This window comes from Lathamus discolor, chromosome 2 (genome assembly GCF_037157495.1).
Source record: "Lathamus discolor isolate bLatDis1 chromosome 2, bLatDis1.hap1, whole genome shotgun sequence".
NCBI lineage: Eukaryota > Metazoa > Chordata > Aves > Psittaciformes > Psittacidae > Lathamus > Lathamus discolor.
In genome coordinates this window covers 127,509,856-127,528,632 of record NC_088885.1, presented here as the reverse complement: position 1 = coordinate 127,528,632, position 18,777 = coordinate 127,509,856, and the positions used below count along the sequence as shown (strand labels likewise).

Here is an 18,777-nt window from a genome sequence, read left to right as displayed (position 1 = left end):
AGCCACACTCAGTCTGACTGGCAATAATCTTCAAAACAGTCAGCCAAAGTCTTTGCTTTAACTGTTGGCATTCATACACTTTAAAAGTTCCCACTGAGACATTTTTCATCCAATGTACTGGTTTCAGAAAGCCATGAGTATCTTTTTATCTGTTTGACTCCTTATCTATTTCTACTTATGACTGCATGATTTTTTTTCTCATTTAACATGATTTTATCCAAGAACCTGCTTCTGATGCCTTTGTTTACCTTAAGTAATAAAGAATATTTGGAATAGCTCCATTTCTATCAATGAACTAACTATGGGAGAATAGCAGCAGGAAATTTTTTTCTGTTGAGAAAGTTCTTACACAAACTGGTTGTAAAAATCCAGCGTTGTTGTGGTAGGAGCCACCACACTTCACGCTTGGTTTTTTCCCTTTATGTTTTTCTCTGTAATGCAGAAAATGCAGATGTAAGTGGCACTTTAAGGTTTTATATTTCTGGGGTTTGTTTTACATTTAAACTGAGTGTTGGCCAATATCAAATGAGATATTTGGACCTTAGAGATCTGAGAAATCCCTTGGAAGGTAAGAGAGACAAGGAATATTGGTTTTGACTAAGAGATTCCTCAGTACAACAAATGCTCTATGCTTCATATATGTGGTCTATGTGGTATAGAGTAATTAGAAAGTTGAGAGAATGTAAAATCTGGAGGATAAAACTGGGGTGTCTGGGGGTATTGATCTCAATTTGCAAGTACATATAAAGAACTCTTCTATAAGATCAGGCATAGTGGAAACACATGCCTGTGTTTCAAAAAGGAAGCTCATAATTAATGTTTCAGTTTTCACACATAATTTTCTTTCTTGAGCATTTAGAAAGTATTTTGAATAGTTCCATACAAATCATTACACTAAACTGCAAGGAGGTGTATGGTCATGGGTCAGAGAATACCTTGGAGCTTGGAAAGTAAAGAGGGATAGTGCTTCGGATGTCTTCTTAATTTTATTCCTTTTTTTCAGCTTATTTAAGGGAGAGCATTTGGCAAATAGACAATGAAGGCAGAGATAACTTGGTGTAAGAAAAGTCTGATGTGTCACTTGCCAAAAAATGTTACCAAAATTGAAAAAAAGGCAGTTTCTTGTTCTCCTGATGGGTTTTGTGTTATTTCCTGCCCATATGTCTAATATAGGTGACATTCTTAATAGTTCTGGTTGAACTTGGTACTGGCTTATATTTCAATAAAAATGCTAAGCAGTTGTGGGTAATCCCCAGGATCTGATGTTTCTGATAGGATTTTATCTACAAATGGTCTTGTGTTATTCCAGGCAGGCATCAAAGCGTTCTCTGATATTTCTCTGACATTTCTGTGTGTGTGTGTTTGTGTGATAGCTATAAAATGATCTGCCTTTTCTTCATCTGACAAAGCTTCAGTAAATGTTCCAACAGTGCTGTGTTATGCAACGAAGCAGGGGCCATAAAGATATTTCAAGTTCTATGTAAACGTGTCCTCAGAATTGCACAAGAAGTGGAAAATAGCAAGAGCATGCAGAACCTTGTGGGTTTCTTCCGTCTACCCTGTTTCATGTAATATGTCTAGCTTTAATTGACTAGGAACTTTGGGATGAGTTTTAAGGAATTTTTGTTTATTAAATTATTAACTAAAATAAAAGCATTCAATTTTGACAAAGAACAAGCTTTACCCCATACTTATCACTGCTGCATCCTTAGCTAACCTTTACTCATGCCTTTTTTAAGTCAAAACACAACTCCTCTAAGGTATTTGTGGAGACATTCAAGGCCAGGCTGGATGTGGTTCCGAGCAACCTGATCTAGCTGAAGATGTCCCTGCTCATGTCAGGAGGGCTGGACTAAGTGACCTTTGAAGCTCACTTCTAACCCAAATCATTCTATGGTTCTGTGACTCTCAGTGAACAATTTTTAAGGAGGAGTACAAAACTGATTGCTGTAGGAGTTGTTAGAACAGCTGAAAAATGGTCATTTTGCTTCTTATTCCCTCCTTGGCAGTAGGCTAAAACCTTGCTTTTTTTCAGTTCTTTTGCAACATGTATGGTTTTTATTTCTGACTTGTGAGTAAGGAGCTGGGAGAGCTGAAAAGATATCACTGAAGTCAACAGCTTCAATTATTAGAACATGTTGGATTGTTTTAGGTTGTCATTTTCAGTAAAAAAAGAGAAAATGACTTTGGAGTGCTCTTTCTTTAGAATAGCAAATACAGTAATTTTGCTATTATTTTTTTTTTTATTCTCAGTGTCAGTAGTGAGGGGATAGAATGCCTGAACAGGTAGATTTTCTGCTCCTCCATCCCCTTCCAATGTTCTGGGAAAAAAGAGTTGCAGTTCCTTGTGTCCCAGTCTTATCACAGTGAGGCAGAGATTCTGTATTTTGAAACAGGAACTGAGCAATTTGCTGATGTTGGGAGGCAGCAAGTTCTCAGCAGGCAGTCTCACACCCATCTAGCTCCTTCTCACCTGGCTTTTAGATTGGACGATGGACATACTGAATAGTTGTTCAGGTTTTGCGTGATGGTCAGTCACCGTTCCTTACTCCAGTTTTAATAAAACATGCAGGCTTATTTTTTCTTTTTTAACTGTGGCAATCTGGTATGCCTGCACAGCATATGGAAATATATTAATATATTGGTATTTTGAAACTTCTTAATAATCACTGGATATAGGTGACATGTTATTGTTGACCTGCTTTTTGACTACTCCATTATTGGTTTCTTTTTTATGAACATTTAATCTTGTCATAATCTTTTGAATTTCCTACCTGGAGTTTCATTAATAGCTGAACCAGCGTTGCTCTTTCGTTGTAGTTGTACTCTGTTTTTCATTTGTCAGCATGATTCATTAAATTGAGCCAAATTCACTTTTGATGTAACTTGACCTTAGATGTGTTTTGGCCCCATGTGTTTTCTCTTGCTGGAGTTATTCTTTAAATCTGTGGAACACAAAAAGAAAAGTGTATTGAACTGTCACCTTTAATCAAATTCTCAGCTTTAAATTAGCCATGATTTGGTCCACGGGTCGTATCTTTCAACTGAGGAAATAGTTTAATGTACTAATGCATATAGTGTTCTTGGGCAGCAAAGGCTGAATTTCTTTTCAGTGTTTTCTGTCCCAAGGCTTACAGAACAACTGTTTGAAATCATGTGGAGTAAAAAGATCTAAAACCTGGGGCTAACCAAAAATGCTGTTAGGTAAATATTATTTTTGCTAAATTACCAAATTTGGATGGTTAGCTTGATCCAGATCCCATCTAAATCCTATGGGGTTCATTCTGTTGACAACACAGACTTTTTTTCATTTGCACACTAACAAAGAAACAGTTTTGAATGTTTTCCAGGCAATTATTTACCTTGTGTCACATACTAAAAAGTTTAAAAGATGAAAAACACACCGGCATACATTAGTTTTATATTAAGAAATACATTTTCATGTATATGAAAATATGATCAGGTTTTGTATTAACATTCTTCTTCATATACATATAGACTTGTGTGCGTTTATACAAATATGAGAAAATTTATATGAAAGTTATATTTTAGGAACTCAGCAGTTATATTTGTTAAGCATGTAATTTTGTCCTTTTTAATCTGATCACTATAGACATTCTTATACGTTTTATTAATACATTATTACATTAATATATTATTATTGCATGTAAGTAAAAACACCTATATAATGGTATTAGTAAGACCACAAAAAGATTAAGGACCTTAGTAAGGTTAATTTAGCCATGTTTTCCAGCCAGCATGTAATACCTGGAGAGCAATGTCCAGGGTTGGATTTAGATATGCCTTTAAAACAGAGAGGAAAACACTGCAGTGCGATGAAGATGTTCAGCACTGATATGAAGCCCAACTGTGCCTGAGAGCAGGAGATCCTGGTGTTAGGCTTGTCCCAGCTCTGATGCACGCAGTGCTGCTTCCTGAGGCTCAGCTTGGGTCTCAAAAGCACAGTTACCTTCTCACATGGTGAACATTAGTGGGCACCTTTCAAATGAGGCAATCTTGAAAACACTTCTGAAATTATTACCTGGAATCTCAAGTGTGGGAACACTGCTGGACTACAACAGCAAAATCCCATGCTGGCACAGATGTCGTCTTATTCTGGGAAAATGCGGACAAAGTTGTCTGTTAATTTTCATTTTGTGTCTTTTTAGTGATAAATGCCGTGGTAATTGTATATGCTGGGTGAAGTTGCCACAAAAGAGAGCTTAAAAAAGAAATACAAGCCTAAGGAGACCTCATTACAGTGTAATAGCAAAACTAAATAATGCAAGGGACATGACCTTGATAAAAAGAACTTTAATACAAAGCACGTTGTAATAATATTAAGGTTGAAGGTTTCAGCCTGTTAAAAATGTAGTTATTACACCAAGAAGGCCGTAGCACATTTACCTCAATTCCCTTGCACTCAAGCATTACACTTCAACAAATGGTTTGATGTAATTCTGCCTACTGAAAACATATGTATTTGTATTGATTTTGAAGATGATACAAAGAGATGCCTGTCAGATACTCTAATGTCTCCTTATGCACATTACATGTAACAAAGATTAAATTAGGTAGCTGTTTCCGCCCATCAAACAGAATAACTGAACCTTTTCCCAAGTGAGGTCTCTAATTCCTGATAGACATTGTCCAGACCAGTATAGGGTGCATACATGAAGAGATGGCTACCTTACCACTTGCAGTGCTGTGATTTGTTGGTGAATGCATCCTAACAGTACAGCCTCCTAAAAGGAGATTGTGTGTGTATGTAAAAATGAAGACAGAAAAAGAGCTTAAGGAAGGTACATTCAGAACTTCTTTTTTTTTTTTTTTTCCAAATTATTGTAACTTTTTATGTTGGAGAAGTACATCAAATGGGTTTTTTCAGTGTCATTCTGATGTGTTTGGAAGGGAATGAGTAAATGAATCTTTTCAAAACTGATGGCTTTTGTGTGAGTTGTGGTGGCTCCTTTGATAATTCCTTTTGGTACTATTGGGAGGGACAGCTGAGAGTCACGAAGGTGAGAATGTGGCAGGCTTTCAAATGTATAGGATATTGCTTTGGGTTGTGTTTTCTGGCAGCCAGGACAGCATAAAATTACGCACCTTTCACACTGAAGTTTGGGACTGTGCATGAGTGTCCTAAGTTTCAATGATAATAGAAAAAAATGATGAATGGGTTGAAGTGATGCCAGATAAATCTAGTATTGAACATGTTTTATGTAAAGAAATAGCCAAAGTGCAGTGGACCTTCATGAATTTAATTTCTTTAGTATGTGAAACACATTACAAGGCAAAAAACAGCAGCCTTGGTCTAAATATGCCTTATTGTTGTGTATTGTATTATTGTATAAATCTTCTTGAAAACGTAGGTCTGCTGTACTCTCTGGGAAACACTGAATGTGATCGTTAGATTTGCTTTATCTAATTAGCCTAAATTTTCTGTTGTCAAGTGTGATACTGTAATTAATATTTGTCCACATTTTACGGAATTAATCTAATGCCTTCAATTAGTAGGAAAACTGCATTAGTAGTAAGTACGTTGCGGAGATACAAACACTAAGTTATATTCTCGTAGAGTGATTTGAGTCAATGTTACTTTCACTTAAAAGGTGATTAAAGAAAGTGGACCTCCTCATATGAAGAGTTTTGTTACGCGAGTTACGGTAGGAGAATTCACTGCAGAAGGAGAAGGCAACAGTAAGAAACTCTCAAAGAAGCGTGCTGCAATAGCTGTCCTACAAGAACTTAAGAAACTTCCTCCGCTTCCTGTGATTGAAAAGCCAAAACTTTACTTTAAAAAGCGTCCAAAAACAATATTGAAGGTATGTGTCCATCTTTGACAGAATTAAGAATGTTTGCTCAGACAGTAACAGTTACTCGGATTTAAAATCAATAAAGGCTTATTTCTCGTTTTCTGTCAATATTGTTGTTTGCCTGTGCCAATATGCCTGTGCTTTTTTAAATTCTGAGAATGTTGTGGAATTCTCACACATAATAGCTTGTAAAGTACTCAGCTTAAGAGCTGAGCTCCTATCACTGAAGTCTTCAAGGGTTTGGTCCAAGTCTAGTGGAGGATCAAACCCTTCAAGCAACTCTGTACAGCCATGTGAAGTTTTAGCATCATCTTCTTCGGGAGACCCTACTAAGCATATGTGGTGGTTCTCTTCTTGGTCTTTTCCCCGTCCCCAGTTTAAAGAGGGTGAAAGATATATGAAATACTAGATATACAGAGAAACAGTGCACAGTCCAGCTTCCTCCCCTTGTGGAGCTGGATTTGGGAGTTCTGTGGCTTCAGCTTCAATTTAATTTTTGAAAGCTTTGAAAAGAGTCTGTTGGCATCTCAGCCTACTGCGCCACTTGCCAAGTGCCAAAGAGCAACACGTTTTCTGTTTCAGGTGTCTGTGTTAAGGTTAGCATGTGTTTGAAAATGCTCTCTAGCAGTTAAATAGAGATAGAAAATGCTGAAAATGGGAGATCAGAGCAAGGAGAACTTGCAGACTTTGCACCATCTCTCCATTAAAACATACCTTGTCTCAGAGGCTATTAATACGCTTCCTGCTGCACTGATGAGGCTTCCTTTAGAGGCTCTTGATTTTTGAGAGCTCAAGCCTCCTAAGTGGTGCTTTTATTCTTGGTGGCAGTAATTTATTGCTATATCTACAATTCAGTCAGTCTGCGGTGACTAGCCGTGGTTTGTCTACTCATCCTGAATTCATACAAAACCAAAGGGTTATCTGAAGTAATTAGTCTTCCAAATGATCTAACCAAAGCAGCCACACCAATGTCCATGTGTCTGTGAATCATCACTACCTGGTCTGAGTACTGAACAGCTAATTAGATTAACTTGTTTTCTGAATGTAGAAGACAAGGCTTTGGAAATGGCTGAAATCTGCTACATTTCATTTAATTTAGGAAGCAGCATTTTGTGAGGAAATAGTTAAACTCTCTGTACATGAATTTCTATTGTCTGGCATACTGGATAGCCATTTTGGTATACGTAAGGGCACATTAGTAGACTTTAATACACATTTCAGGTCAATGTAGATAACGATAGAGAGATACTTTCTCTCTGGTTTTAGAGTCACTTTTCCCCATACTGTGCAGATCAGGAACCTTGAGACTAGAACTGCGGAAAAAAAACAGGAAACCTTCATGTCCAAAATCTGTACTTCAGAGTATAGTTTCAGGACCTAAATTTTATCCTTTTTTCTGTATTTGCCTCTTGTTAGTTAAAAAAAAAAAAAAAACAAACAAAAAACCCCCCAAAAAACCTTCAATTTTTCTGAATTCTGTCCATGGCTTGCATAATATGGACAATATGGCTTGAACTCGGTCCTCATCGAGTGTTACATTGATAGATTGTAAAAATAAGTAAATCAATACTTACTTTACTAGAAGTATGACCATTGGAAATCTGTATACTCAGTACACGGAGTGCAGAGGAGTGTAGGAGCAGCCAACATAGAAGCCATTTAAAATAAGTGAATACTTTGGAGAGTGCAAAACCGGGTTGGGAAAATCAACACAAAGACTTCCTTCATCATCTTCCTCTTTGCCTTCAGAACAGAATGAGTGATGCGTCAAAACAAGCTTGGTTAGTTAAATACCTGTCTCCTGCTCTAATTCTGAGGATCTAATTCTCAAACACGTCCAGGAAAAAGTTAACATAAAAAATTATTTAATGGAAAGCCATCAGCATTAATGCAGCTGCACGATTTGAAAAGGCTGTTGGCTCTGGTGGTCTCATTTTGGAAAGATTTTCTCAAGAAAGATGCTAAGGGTATAATAATGTAAAAAATACCTCACATTACCACGTACCATTTACCATTACAATTTTACATTGAATTATCTGAAGTTTGCCAAGTTAAAAGAGATGTTAATAGTCAGAATAACCTGGATATGTAGATTGTTTTTATTTTTTGAATAGCCAAACTTCTGAAATCCTTTCACTATTTCCATTTCCTTTTAAATTAACCTGCATATGTTTTGAGCATCAAAAAAAGGCACAACACTAACTTATTTTTATTTGTATATATATTTATGAGGCTATATCTTATTGCCTGCACTTTATTTAGCCTGCTCTGCATTTTGTCTCTGCCTGGCTTCTTGCCCACACAGCTGCCCTTGTGCATGACATTGTCTTAATTCTTTCACCTACATCTTCTCTTAACAATTTCAGCACTTACACTATGTAGGATTTGTTGCACAGCTTTCTTAATATAATATCCCTCTCTGGTTTTTGCCTTCAGTTGCTGATCATCTCTTTAGGTTCTGGACCACTTGTTTGTTCTTATTTGAGAAGCTCAAACAAGCATGAATGCTGATGTTATCCTGCAAATGGCTTCATGAAGAGGAAGTAACTCAATAACATAAAACCAATTCTACATTCAAATGCCTTTTACATTTGCAAGTTCATTCTTTGTGTTATAGTATATAAATTAGTTAAATATGACCTCAGATAATTTTTTTTTTTGGATCTTAATTTCTTCTTTGTAAGAGCTACAAACAAATATTTTCATAGCTATTTGCATTCAGAGAGCATTTGCTGTGTGATTAATAACATATTAAAAGGACTTCAAAACTAAATGTTTTGTAAGGACTGCAGTTTTTCACCTGTCTGTGAAATCTTGGACAGATCAGTCTCTCAGTCCTTTTGTTTTCCCTCCATCAGTTTAAGTCCTCCACCAAGCATACATTTTGACATATTATTTGTAAGGATTCATCTGTAAAGCATTTGAAATACTTTGTGGGTGGCTCACACTATGCCACATTTCTAACCATTGGAGTTACTCCTCTCTAGCTTCACTACGTAGCAGTTTTGTGAGGGTGAATTCCTATAACACAAGCAGAGCAAGCCTTCTACACCTTTAGTTGGATTGTAGAATGGAAGGCAAGAGTGCTGAGAAGGAAGGCAGAAAGGCTGAGAGAGACAGCTTCCTTGTTAAATGGCAAATCTTTTTAAGTCCTCTTGTAAATCCCACCTCAGCATATGGCATACTCTAGCACTGCAGCAACCTATTTTAAGGTGTTAAGGGGAAAGGTCATAGAAATAATGCAGTAAGATGCAATTGACTGGTGAACCCACTAATTTTCATCCCTCCCCATAGGATCTCCACAGATACATGAGGGTATTAGTAGCTTACAGGTACTAGTTATCCACGCTACATGCAACAGTGGCAGACAATAGAGGTATAATTTTTGCAACAGTTTTGTGCTTGCGGATTCTTATTTTCTGTCTCAGAACAGATCAGACGATGGGAAGAAGTTTGCTTCTTATTTTCTCAAAGGCAGTATTAAAGAAGTGGTAACCCTCATAAATGACTTATTGCAGCAGCATAATAGTTGTATGGATATATGCTGAAATGCCGGTTCTTTCTTTTAAATCTGTTTTAGACTGGACCAGAATATGGTCAAGGAATGAATCCCATCAGTCGTCTGGCTCAGATCCAACAAGCCAAAAAGGAGAAGGAGCCAGAGTATGTTCTTCTTTCAGAGAGAGGAATGCCTCGCCGTCGAGAGTTTGTTATGCAGGTATCATCTGCCATCATCACATTAGAGCTAATGCCCTTCCTATGTTATGTTCAAACTCAAGCGAAATGGTGGCATAATATGAAGTGGATCCCTCTGTGTTTAGCTCTTTCTTTGTTTTATGGTCAGTTATGCAAGAAATACAGTATCAGAAAGCCTGTTTAAACTTTCTTCTGAAACAAATGGCAATTAGGTTATGTGCCTTTTAGATGCTTTTGTTGTAGAGGTTTTGCATTTTTTTATACTCCTTGTTTTTATTACACCTGATGGTCTTATCACTTGTCTTTATGTCTGATGGTTCAGGATTTATTTACTTTTACTTGTCTTTTTGAAAAAATTGTGGGTTTGCTGATCAGAGGATTGCAATACAGTCAAGTATGCTGAAATATGGGTAGGAATATCTCCCTACTACCAAGCATTTCAGTTTTAAAGATAGTGTTATAAATCTTTTCAGATTTTCAGTTTCTTTGTGGCTTTGTTCATATCTGAAATATCACAAAACCAGCCTTACATCAAGTGGTTTAGCCCGTCCAGTTAAAGGCTCAGGACCTAATGCAGAAACAGGAGATCATTGATGCTTCTTTAATTTTTAAATGAAGGTCATGCACAAAGATTTGATATAGCATTGACGTTTTGTTAGATAGCACAAGAGCTTGAGAAAGATTAGGAACAGGAAAGAATTCTTTACCCTTGTATTTTCACTCGTGGGTAGTTTTGTGGGAGAACAGTTCAGAACAGCATACCTCAAGATATATTGACTTGTTGTCTACAAACCACACCAAAATGTCACTTCTGATCACAAATAGAATTTATGATGTTCCAGCACCTCCTTCCCCAAGAAATTAATTATGTTTTCACTTAGAGTCCCTCCTTCATGTTTATCAAGATAGGCTAGCAATCTTAATTTCCTTGGATCTCAGTGGTCTTTCTTGATGATATATTATGTTTGTCTCTGAAGCAAAAGAAGATATTGAGATCCTTTTGTTGCAGAAAATGATTTATGAACATAAACTTGGATTTCCAACTTTTTAAGCTACCTGAAAGTACTTGAAAGAAGAGTAATTCTATCACAGACAGTCCCTTATTCTATGCTTACACTTCCATGGGAGTGTCCGCAGTTAGAGATGGTTGCTTGAGGCATCAGAAGATGGCTGTGCAACACAGTCCAGTATTAGAATTTCTTTTTCTGTTGGAGGAGTCTCAATAGTGGCAAAATCCTTGGTTTGACTAAAAAAAGGATCTTAAAAGCAGTGAACATGTAGAAGTCTCCCCTATCTAAGAAGACTTAGGAAAGTCAAAGAAATTCCATACAACAATTGCTTTGTTGTGAATACTTTTAAACACTTTAGCTCCTTTTTTTCCCCTTTTGTAATATTTTCACACTGAAATCATACTGCTGTTTCTCCCACCTTCAGGAAGTCTCAGTGAATTCATTATGACATGCAAAGAACCTTATCAGGATAAAAAGCCTTTGTATAAACTACTTAAACAATGTTTTCATTTAATTTAATTGAATGTGGAAGTAAAATATCCAGAGATAATATGTTCATTTTTATCTGTCACACAAAGAGCAAGTTTAGATGTGATGAAATGGATCCAATTACTTGTCCTGACTACTAGATAAACACAAGAAACCCCCTGATGACATTAGTTGGTGTTCTGTTCCCAAAGTTAATTTCAGAAAGCTCTTTCTCTTTGTAGTCAGACCTTTAATCCTTGATAGAGGTTTTAATAATAGCTAAACCAGTTTTACAGGTCTGAGAAATAGCAGCTTATTGATTTATTGTGAACTATGTTATAAATTATCATTTTGTCCTGTCCCATTAAAGTCCCTCAATTTTATTGCATATAAACCTATAAGGCTATTTTCTAATTGTGATTGTGGAACTGCATAGAAGATAAGGTTTATATTTTGAGATTATGAATGTTTCTGGTTTAGGTAGACAAAGCTTTTTTACATAATTATATATGTATTTAGAAGGGATATTTGTGATCACTATTATTTATTTACATCCTCTGTGTTTATAGTTAATAAGTATTTGAGTAAAGAAAAATGAAAACTATGAGGAAAATACATAAATGGCAATTTGAGGAAAGTGAATGTGTATTGTATAACATCAATTACTAAATTTATTGCTATTATTTATTTAACAAGTGCATGACTATTTTTATAATATTCTTAAAGCTCCTTCCAGACTTTTAGGTCTTTAACCTCTGAGTTTTCTTTCATTCAAATTACCTTGGCTATTTTATTATTCTTATTTTATTTTGGTTTCCTTTTTTTAGCACACCTTGAGGTAATACACTATCTTAAGAAAAAATTTGGCAAATAAAATGGCTTAATGAAAAGAGTGAAATATACCTATCCAAGAGCTATGAATATTGCATGAGTGAATAGCAATGACAGCACTAATATCACAAACCAGACTCATACAGCTTCAAGAATTTAAAAGCCAAGGAATTAGATACTAGGGAGAAGTTTTTTACTGTGAGGGTGGTGAGACACTGGCACAGGTTGCCCAGAGAAGCTGTGGCTGCCCCATCCCTGGCAGTGTTCAAGGCCAGGTTGGATGGGGCTTGGAGCAACCTGGTCGAGTGGAAGGTGTCCCTGCCCATGTCAGGGGGTTGTAATAATGATGTTTAAGGTCCCTTCCAACCCAAGCCATTTCATGATTCTATGAATAAGCTAGAGTTTCACTCTTTGTGGATATCCATTGTCTATAATTTGCCTTTATTTTGAGATTTTAATTTCTCCCAGGTTTATGAAAGGCATCCTGTTTGTCAAAACCCTTTTGTGCAGTACAGGCCACAGGTCCAATGAGGAGACTTCTTTCCAAAGACAATTTTGAAAAAAGCTTGTCAGGTGTAAGTGCTGAAGAAAGCAGACTCAGCCCCCATGTTCCTTGCAGTGTGTGTGACAAAGTGGGAGGAATATGAACATGGTATTCATCTTTCTTTAGAAACCACTCTAATTTAAACCTCCAGGTCATTGTTTGTCTCTCCGTTGTTCTGGATACTGTCCCGATGTTGCGGGGGAGCTTCTACAAGAAGGCAGCGTTTCTACAAGAAAGAGGAAGCACAGATCCTACAGTGCTTCCTTCCTGCGTTAAGAAGGAGTGGGGGAGTTGTTCAGCAGGGAGAATGGGGTTGACAGAGGCTGGTGGAAGAGAGAGACAACTGTGTGTACATTGAGAGACAGAAAAATGTAGCTCTTTGACATATGAGTTTGGGGACCTTCTGAAAAATCTCAACCAGCTCTTCTGTGTGAAGCAGTATTGTAGTCCCCTTTTGCACTGTTCTTTCTTTTTCAAGATTGCATTTTCATCAAAAGAGGCTGACAGTTGTTGGTAGATCAGCAAAATTATTACCTCTGATATTAAGAAGTCTTACATTTGTCGTGATTATGATCAATGTTTTCTTTTTAAGGTGAAAGTAGGCAATGATATTACTACTGGAACAGGCCCAAACAAGAAAATAGCTAAAAGAAATGCAGCAGAAGCAATGTTGCTACAGCTGGGTTACAAAGCCTCTACTCCTCTTCAAGACCAGCCAGAGAAGGTAAGGATCAGTTGTTACAATGCCCACATTTTACCCTTGTCTCGAGTTTTAGCTGTCTCAGCTAGTCACTTAGTAAGAATGGAAGCTTAACCATGTGCACCCCCTCTTTTAGGAGGTTGCTTGTCAGAGATCAGCCTTTGTTTAGCTACAGTTCTATAGCTACACTTAGTAGTGTACTATTCTAAGAGTAATTTTAAACAGAAATGTAGTTTCATAGGATAGTCTGTATGCAAAAGCGTACATGTGACGTGTGCCTATTTCTACTTACCAATCAGAATGAATGTGTGTCTTGCTTTTAATCCATTTTGGACATCCAAAGAGCACTGAGAGGAATGATAGTAATTTTCATATGTGAAGCAGCCATGGTAGTCAGTGTTTGTCTTAGTGTTGCATCTCCCATTTCTCTGCTTTAAGAGGAGCTGCTCGATGTATGCTAGTCATACTCACCGTCACTATGTTCTTCACTGTTCTTAACTATAGTCTTCAACAAGTGTGCCATACTCTAAACCGAGGTACTTGGAAGCTAGATGGTGTTCCTAGCAAGAAGACACTGTACATTCATAGCTGTTTTAAAAAAGGCTTATGACAGAATCAAATGATAATTCATGTTCACCAGAATGATGAGACTTTTCTGCACTAGAAGATACTTTCCATCAGTTTTTCTTCACTGACAATTTGGCCAAAGGGCTTTTTTAAAAACAAAGCAAAAGGGAGAAACACAGGTTTTCATTCTTGGATTTCAAACTGGCTGAACTATTTTTACTCACTAATTGTCAGAGATAAAGCCTGAAAAAATTCAGCCCACGACATAGTTGCTTTGGAGAGCTCTGTGCGGTGGAAACTTGTGGTTATATTAAAAAAATAGAGTGGCTGCTTCATTTCCCTGCATTATACTATTGCCTACAAGTGCATTATGTTAAAAAAAAAAAGATTTAATTACATGCTTGCAGACATAGATATCTTAGAATTGATAGGAAAGCATACAATGGGCTGCTGTTATTCTGAACACAATGAGCAAACATGATGCAGTATCCAAAAAATGTGAACTACTCAAATTTTATGTAGTGGTGGTATTCAAGATCATAGAACAATTTTTTATAGCTTTGTTGGGGTTAAGGACATAAAATATCTAGAACATCTGGCTTTATCTTCTGTATATAATAGACTGAACATATTTGCAGATACTGTGCTGGAGAGGAGAGAAAATAGCCTTAGATGTCTACCAATTTGAGCGTTGCAAAATTCCTTCCATATAAGTTGCACAATAAAGATGTACCATTAAAAGATACTTGTTTCTCTCTTTGACTCCAAAATGGGGCCCAACATAGATTAGCTGACGTATCAGGTTGGCATCTAAATGGACAATTTTCACTTGTGTTATTTTTGATGCTTTTAAAAAAGGCAACTTCTCTATCCCCTGCACCCCCCACATTCTTTCATCCCCTTCTCCTCCCTTCAAAAAAAGCAGAACCAAAGTCAGAGTATTTTCCTTAACCTCAGTGCATAAAATGTGACTGTATTAATTGTTTTAAGGAAGACCTAAGAGTTTTACAAGAGCCATGCATGGTGCTAATGGCAGCACAGGTAAATAGGTAATCCGGGTAACGTAAAATGTAAAGGCTCTGCTCTTTTCTGAGGTAATCAGATTGCTGGAAGAAATCTGTAATGGCTGTGTGAAGCCCTGAGGAGAGAAGTTTGATAGTGCCCTGGGAGACTTTTTGCAGCTATTAGAACTTCAGTTCTATGTGTGAAAATGGAGAGTTGTGATGTCTTTACTTTTTCATGCTTCTATCTTTTAATTTCTTCTTGTCACTAATTCTCTTAGGCAGAGGAAGACCAAAATAGATTGATAGATTGCATACATGTAGACAGCAACACTAAGGATAACTAAGTGAATTCTTCTTAAATTCCCCATCACACTCAAGTTAATAAACAGTAAAAAGAGATGAATAAGTAGAGTTGGAAATGTTCTTCTCCTATTGTAGCAGCATATTTGTGCTGAGTTTCCTATCATGTTACGGATGCACAATATGGATTCATGACAAAAAACATGCTGTTGTAACAGACAGCAGTAAATACAAATATATTTAAGGGACTCTGGAGTGTAGGTAGTTTTTTTCATCAGTCCTCCCAGTCAAAAGGAGGGAGTTTCAAAGGGCCAGTCAAATCTGGCAAATCAGTATATGGTTACAGGATGGGTACCACAGGCAGGGGTTCAGCTACTTGGACCATTGGACTCACTTTGAGAAACCTGGTCTATCGTGGGCTGTTGGAGTTCATCTGTCAGAGAAAGCAAAAATCATCTTTGGTTATAGGCTTGCCAAGGTAGTGAAGAGAGCTTTAAACTAGAGTTGCCAGGGGAGTGGAACTTCAATCCATCCAGCTCCTAGCAGTTTTATGCCAGTTACCAGCAAGAGTTGCCCAGAGCCTGGAGAGGGATCACAGGTCAGGAGGAGAGCATCTGAAGAGAAGCACAAAAGAATTCCACCAACTCCATCCAGTAAGTCAGCTTCATTGAGGGCAAACAAACATAGCATGGGGATAAACAAGAGGAGATAGAGGTGTGCATACACCTTCCGGGCTATGATCCTATTGGCATCACAGAAACTGGTGGGTTGCCTGGACTGGAGTGTTGGAATGGAAGAATACAGGCTCTTCAGGAAGGACAGGCTAGGGAGATGAGGAGGGGACGCCCCCTCTATATCAATGACCAGCTGCAGTGCACAGACCTTTGCCTGGTGGTGGATGAAGAGCCAACCAAGAGCTTATGGGTCTGGATTAAAGGGAGGGCAGGGGCAAGTGACATTACACTGGGGGTCTGCTACAGGCCACCTGACAAGGAAGACTGAGCAGATAAGGCACTCTATATACAGATAGGGGAAGCCTCATGTTCGCAAGCCCTGGTCCTCATGGGTTACTTCAACCACCCTGATAACTGTTGGATACACGGCAAGGTGTAAGCTATCCAGGAGGCTCCTGGAATGCATTGATGATAACTTCCTTCTTCAAGTAATGGAGGAGCCAAACAGAAGAGGTGCCATGCTGGACCTTGTTTTCATCAACAAGGAAGGGCTGGTGAGGAATGTGAAGCTCAAGGGCAGTCTTGGCTTTAGTGAGCATGAAATGGTGGAGTTCAAGATCCTCAGGGCAGTGAGGAGGGCTCACAGCAAGCTCACTACCCTGAACTTCAGGAGAACAGACTTTGGCCTCTTTAGGGATCTCCTTGGTAGAGTACTATGGGATAAGGATCTGGAGTGAAGATCTTAGATGCTTAATATTCAAGGAATATTAAGAATATCAAGATGCTTAATATTAAGGAATATCATGAAAGATGCTTAATATTTAAGGAATACCTCTTACAAGCTGAGGAGTGATGTGTCCAGACAAAGTGAAAGTCAGGCAAGAATGCCAGAGGCCTGCACAGATGAGCAAGGAGCCCCTGGACAAACTCCAACATAAAAAGGAGGCCTACAAAGAATGGAAGCAAGCACAGGTAGCCTGGGAAGAATGAAGAGAAATTGTCCAAGCAGATAGGGATCAGGTTAGGAAAGCTAAAGAATTAAATCTGGCCAGGGAGGTCAAGGGCAACAAGGAAAGCTTCTACAGGTATATTGGTGATAAAAGGAAGATTAGGGAAAATGTGGGGCCCCTCCAGAAGGAAGCGGGAGATGTGATTACCAGAGACATAGAGAAGGCCAAGTTCCTCAACTACTTTTTTGCTTCAGTCTTCACTGGCAAGTGCTCCAGCCACACATCCAAGTTGCAGAAGGCAAAGATGGGACAGGGAGAATGAAGAACCGCCTGCAGTAGGTGAAGATCAGGTTCTAGACCATCAAAGAAACCTGAAGGTGCACAAGTCCGTGGGACCTGATGAAATGCATCTACAGGTCCTGAGGGAACGGGCAGTTCAAATGGCCAAGCCACTGTCAATCATATTTGGCAAGTCATGGCAGCCTGGTCTCTTTTCCGACTGGAAAGGGGGATATATAACCTCCATTTTTAAGAAATAAAAAAGGAAGACACGGGGAACTACAGGCCAGTCAGTCTCATATCTGTGCCTGGGAAGATTGTGGAGCAGATCCTTCTGGAAATTATGATAAGACACATGGGAAAAACAGGAGTGACTGATGAAGCCTACATTCCTTCGCTAATGGCAAATTGTGCCTGACAAATTTGGTGACCTTCTACACTGGGGTTACGGTGTTGGTGAATAAGAGGAGAGTCACTGACAACATTTACCTGGACTTATCAAAGCATTTGACACTGTCTTGCATGACATCCTTGTCTCTAAACTGGAAAGACGTGGATTTGGCAGATGGACCACTCAGTGGATAAGGAATTGGCTGGATGGCTGCACTCAGAGTTGCAGTTAATGTCTCAATGTCCAAGTGGAGACCAGTGACAAGTGGCATTCATCAGGGGTTGGTATTGGAACATTTGACATCTTTGTTAGCAACATGGACAGTGTGATTCAGTGCACCTTCAGAAATTTTGATGATGACATTAAGCTATGAGATTCGGTCGACATGCTTTAGGGAAGGAATGCCATCCAGCGGGACTTTGACGCCCTTGAGTGGTGGGTGAACTTCATGAGGTTCAACAAGGCCAAGTGCAATATCCTGCACAAATACAGGCTGGGCAGAGAATGGATTTAGAGCAGCCCAGAGGAGAAGGGCTTGGAGGTGTTGGTCAGCGAGAAGCTCAACATGAGCCGGCAGTGTGCGCTCGCAGCCTAGAAAGCCAACCGTATCCTGGACTTCATCAAAAGGAGCGTGACCAGCAGGTTGAAGGAGGTGATTCTCCCCCTGTACTGGAATGCTGTGTGCAGTTCTGGTGTCCTTAACATAAGAAAGGCACAGACCTGTTGGAGTGAGTGCAGAGAAGGACCACAAAGGTGCTTCAGAGGACTGAAGCACCTTTCTTACAAAGACAGGCTGATAGAGTTGGAATTGTTCACCATGGAGAAGTCTCCAGGGAGACCCCAGATCAGCCTTGCAGTACCTAAAGGGGGCCTACAAGAAAGCTCGTAGGGACAGGGACTTTTTACAAGGGCATGTAAGGATAGGACAAGGGGTAATCCCAGTGAAATCTGAAAAGGGTCATTCGCTTCACATTCATAGAGCTGATTGTCAATAGCTCCCTTTTCATGAGAAAGCTCAGACATTTTTGTCCACGTTTACACTTAAATTTAGAACACTGCCATCTCAGTTACTGTGGACACTTCAGGAATGACTCCATTTTTAACTTCTGTGTTAAGTGCTTCCTTTCTGTGTCAGAATAATACCTGGTGTTAAACATAATACAATTAATTTGAAGGCAATTAGCTTCCTGAAAAAAGTCTGTGTATTAAAATCAAATGGAAAATTGCAATTTTTTTTTTTGCGTCCACTTCAGTAACTAAAAGTATTCCTAGCAAGTAAATATTTTAAAATTATACCCAAAATACTTTGTAGTGTTTATGCATTCTTTCATAGACAGATATTAGGGTCTTCTCATTTTAGAATATAATTTCTCTCTTGTATGTGTCTGTTTTCAGTTGAGAGCTGCATAAACCATTTGATTTTAAGTCTGATTTGGTAACATTGAGTTGAGCCTAATCCTTGGGGAAACATTTATATTTCAGTGTTAGGCAATAGTTGTTAATGTTTATTCATGAAGGGTACATTTCTCAAAGAACTTATTTTAGGC

At 38.3% G+C, this 18,777-nt stretch overlaps 1 protein-coding gene across 3 annotated transcripts in view; it reads left to right on the top strand.

The window, feature by feature from the left end:
- STAU2 (staufen double-stranded RNA binding protein 2) overlaps nt 1-18,777 on the top strand; it is a 168,442-nt gene that overhangs the window by 55,955 nt on the left and 93,710 nt on the right. For all 3 annotated transcript variants that reach the window (XM_065668441.1, XM_065668439.1, XM_065668440.1), the window contains exons 8-10: nt 5,613-5,825; nt 9,397-9,534; nt 12,958-13,089. In XM_065668441.1, the coding sequence (XP_065524513.1) occupies nt 5,613-5,825; nt 9,397-9,534; nt 12,958-13,089 (483 nt within the window). The remainder of the gene's footprint in view (nt 1-5,612; nt 5,826-9,396; nt 9,535-12,957; nt 13,090-18,777) is intronic.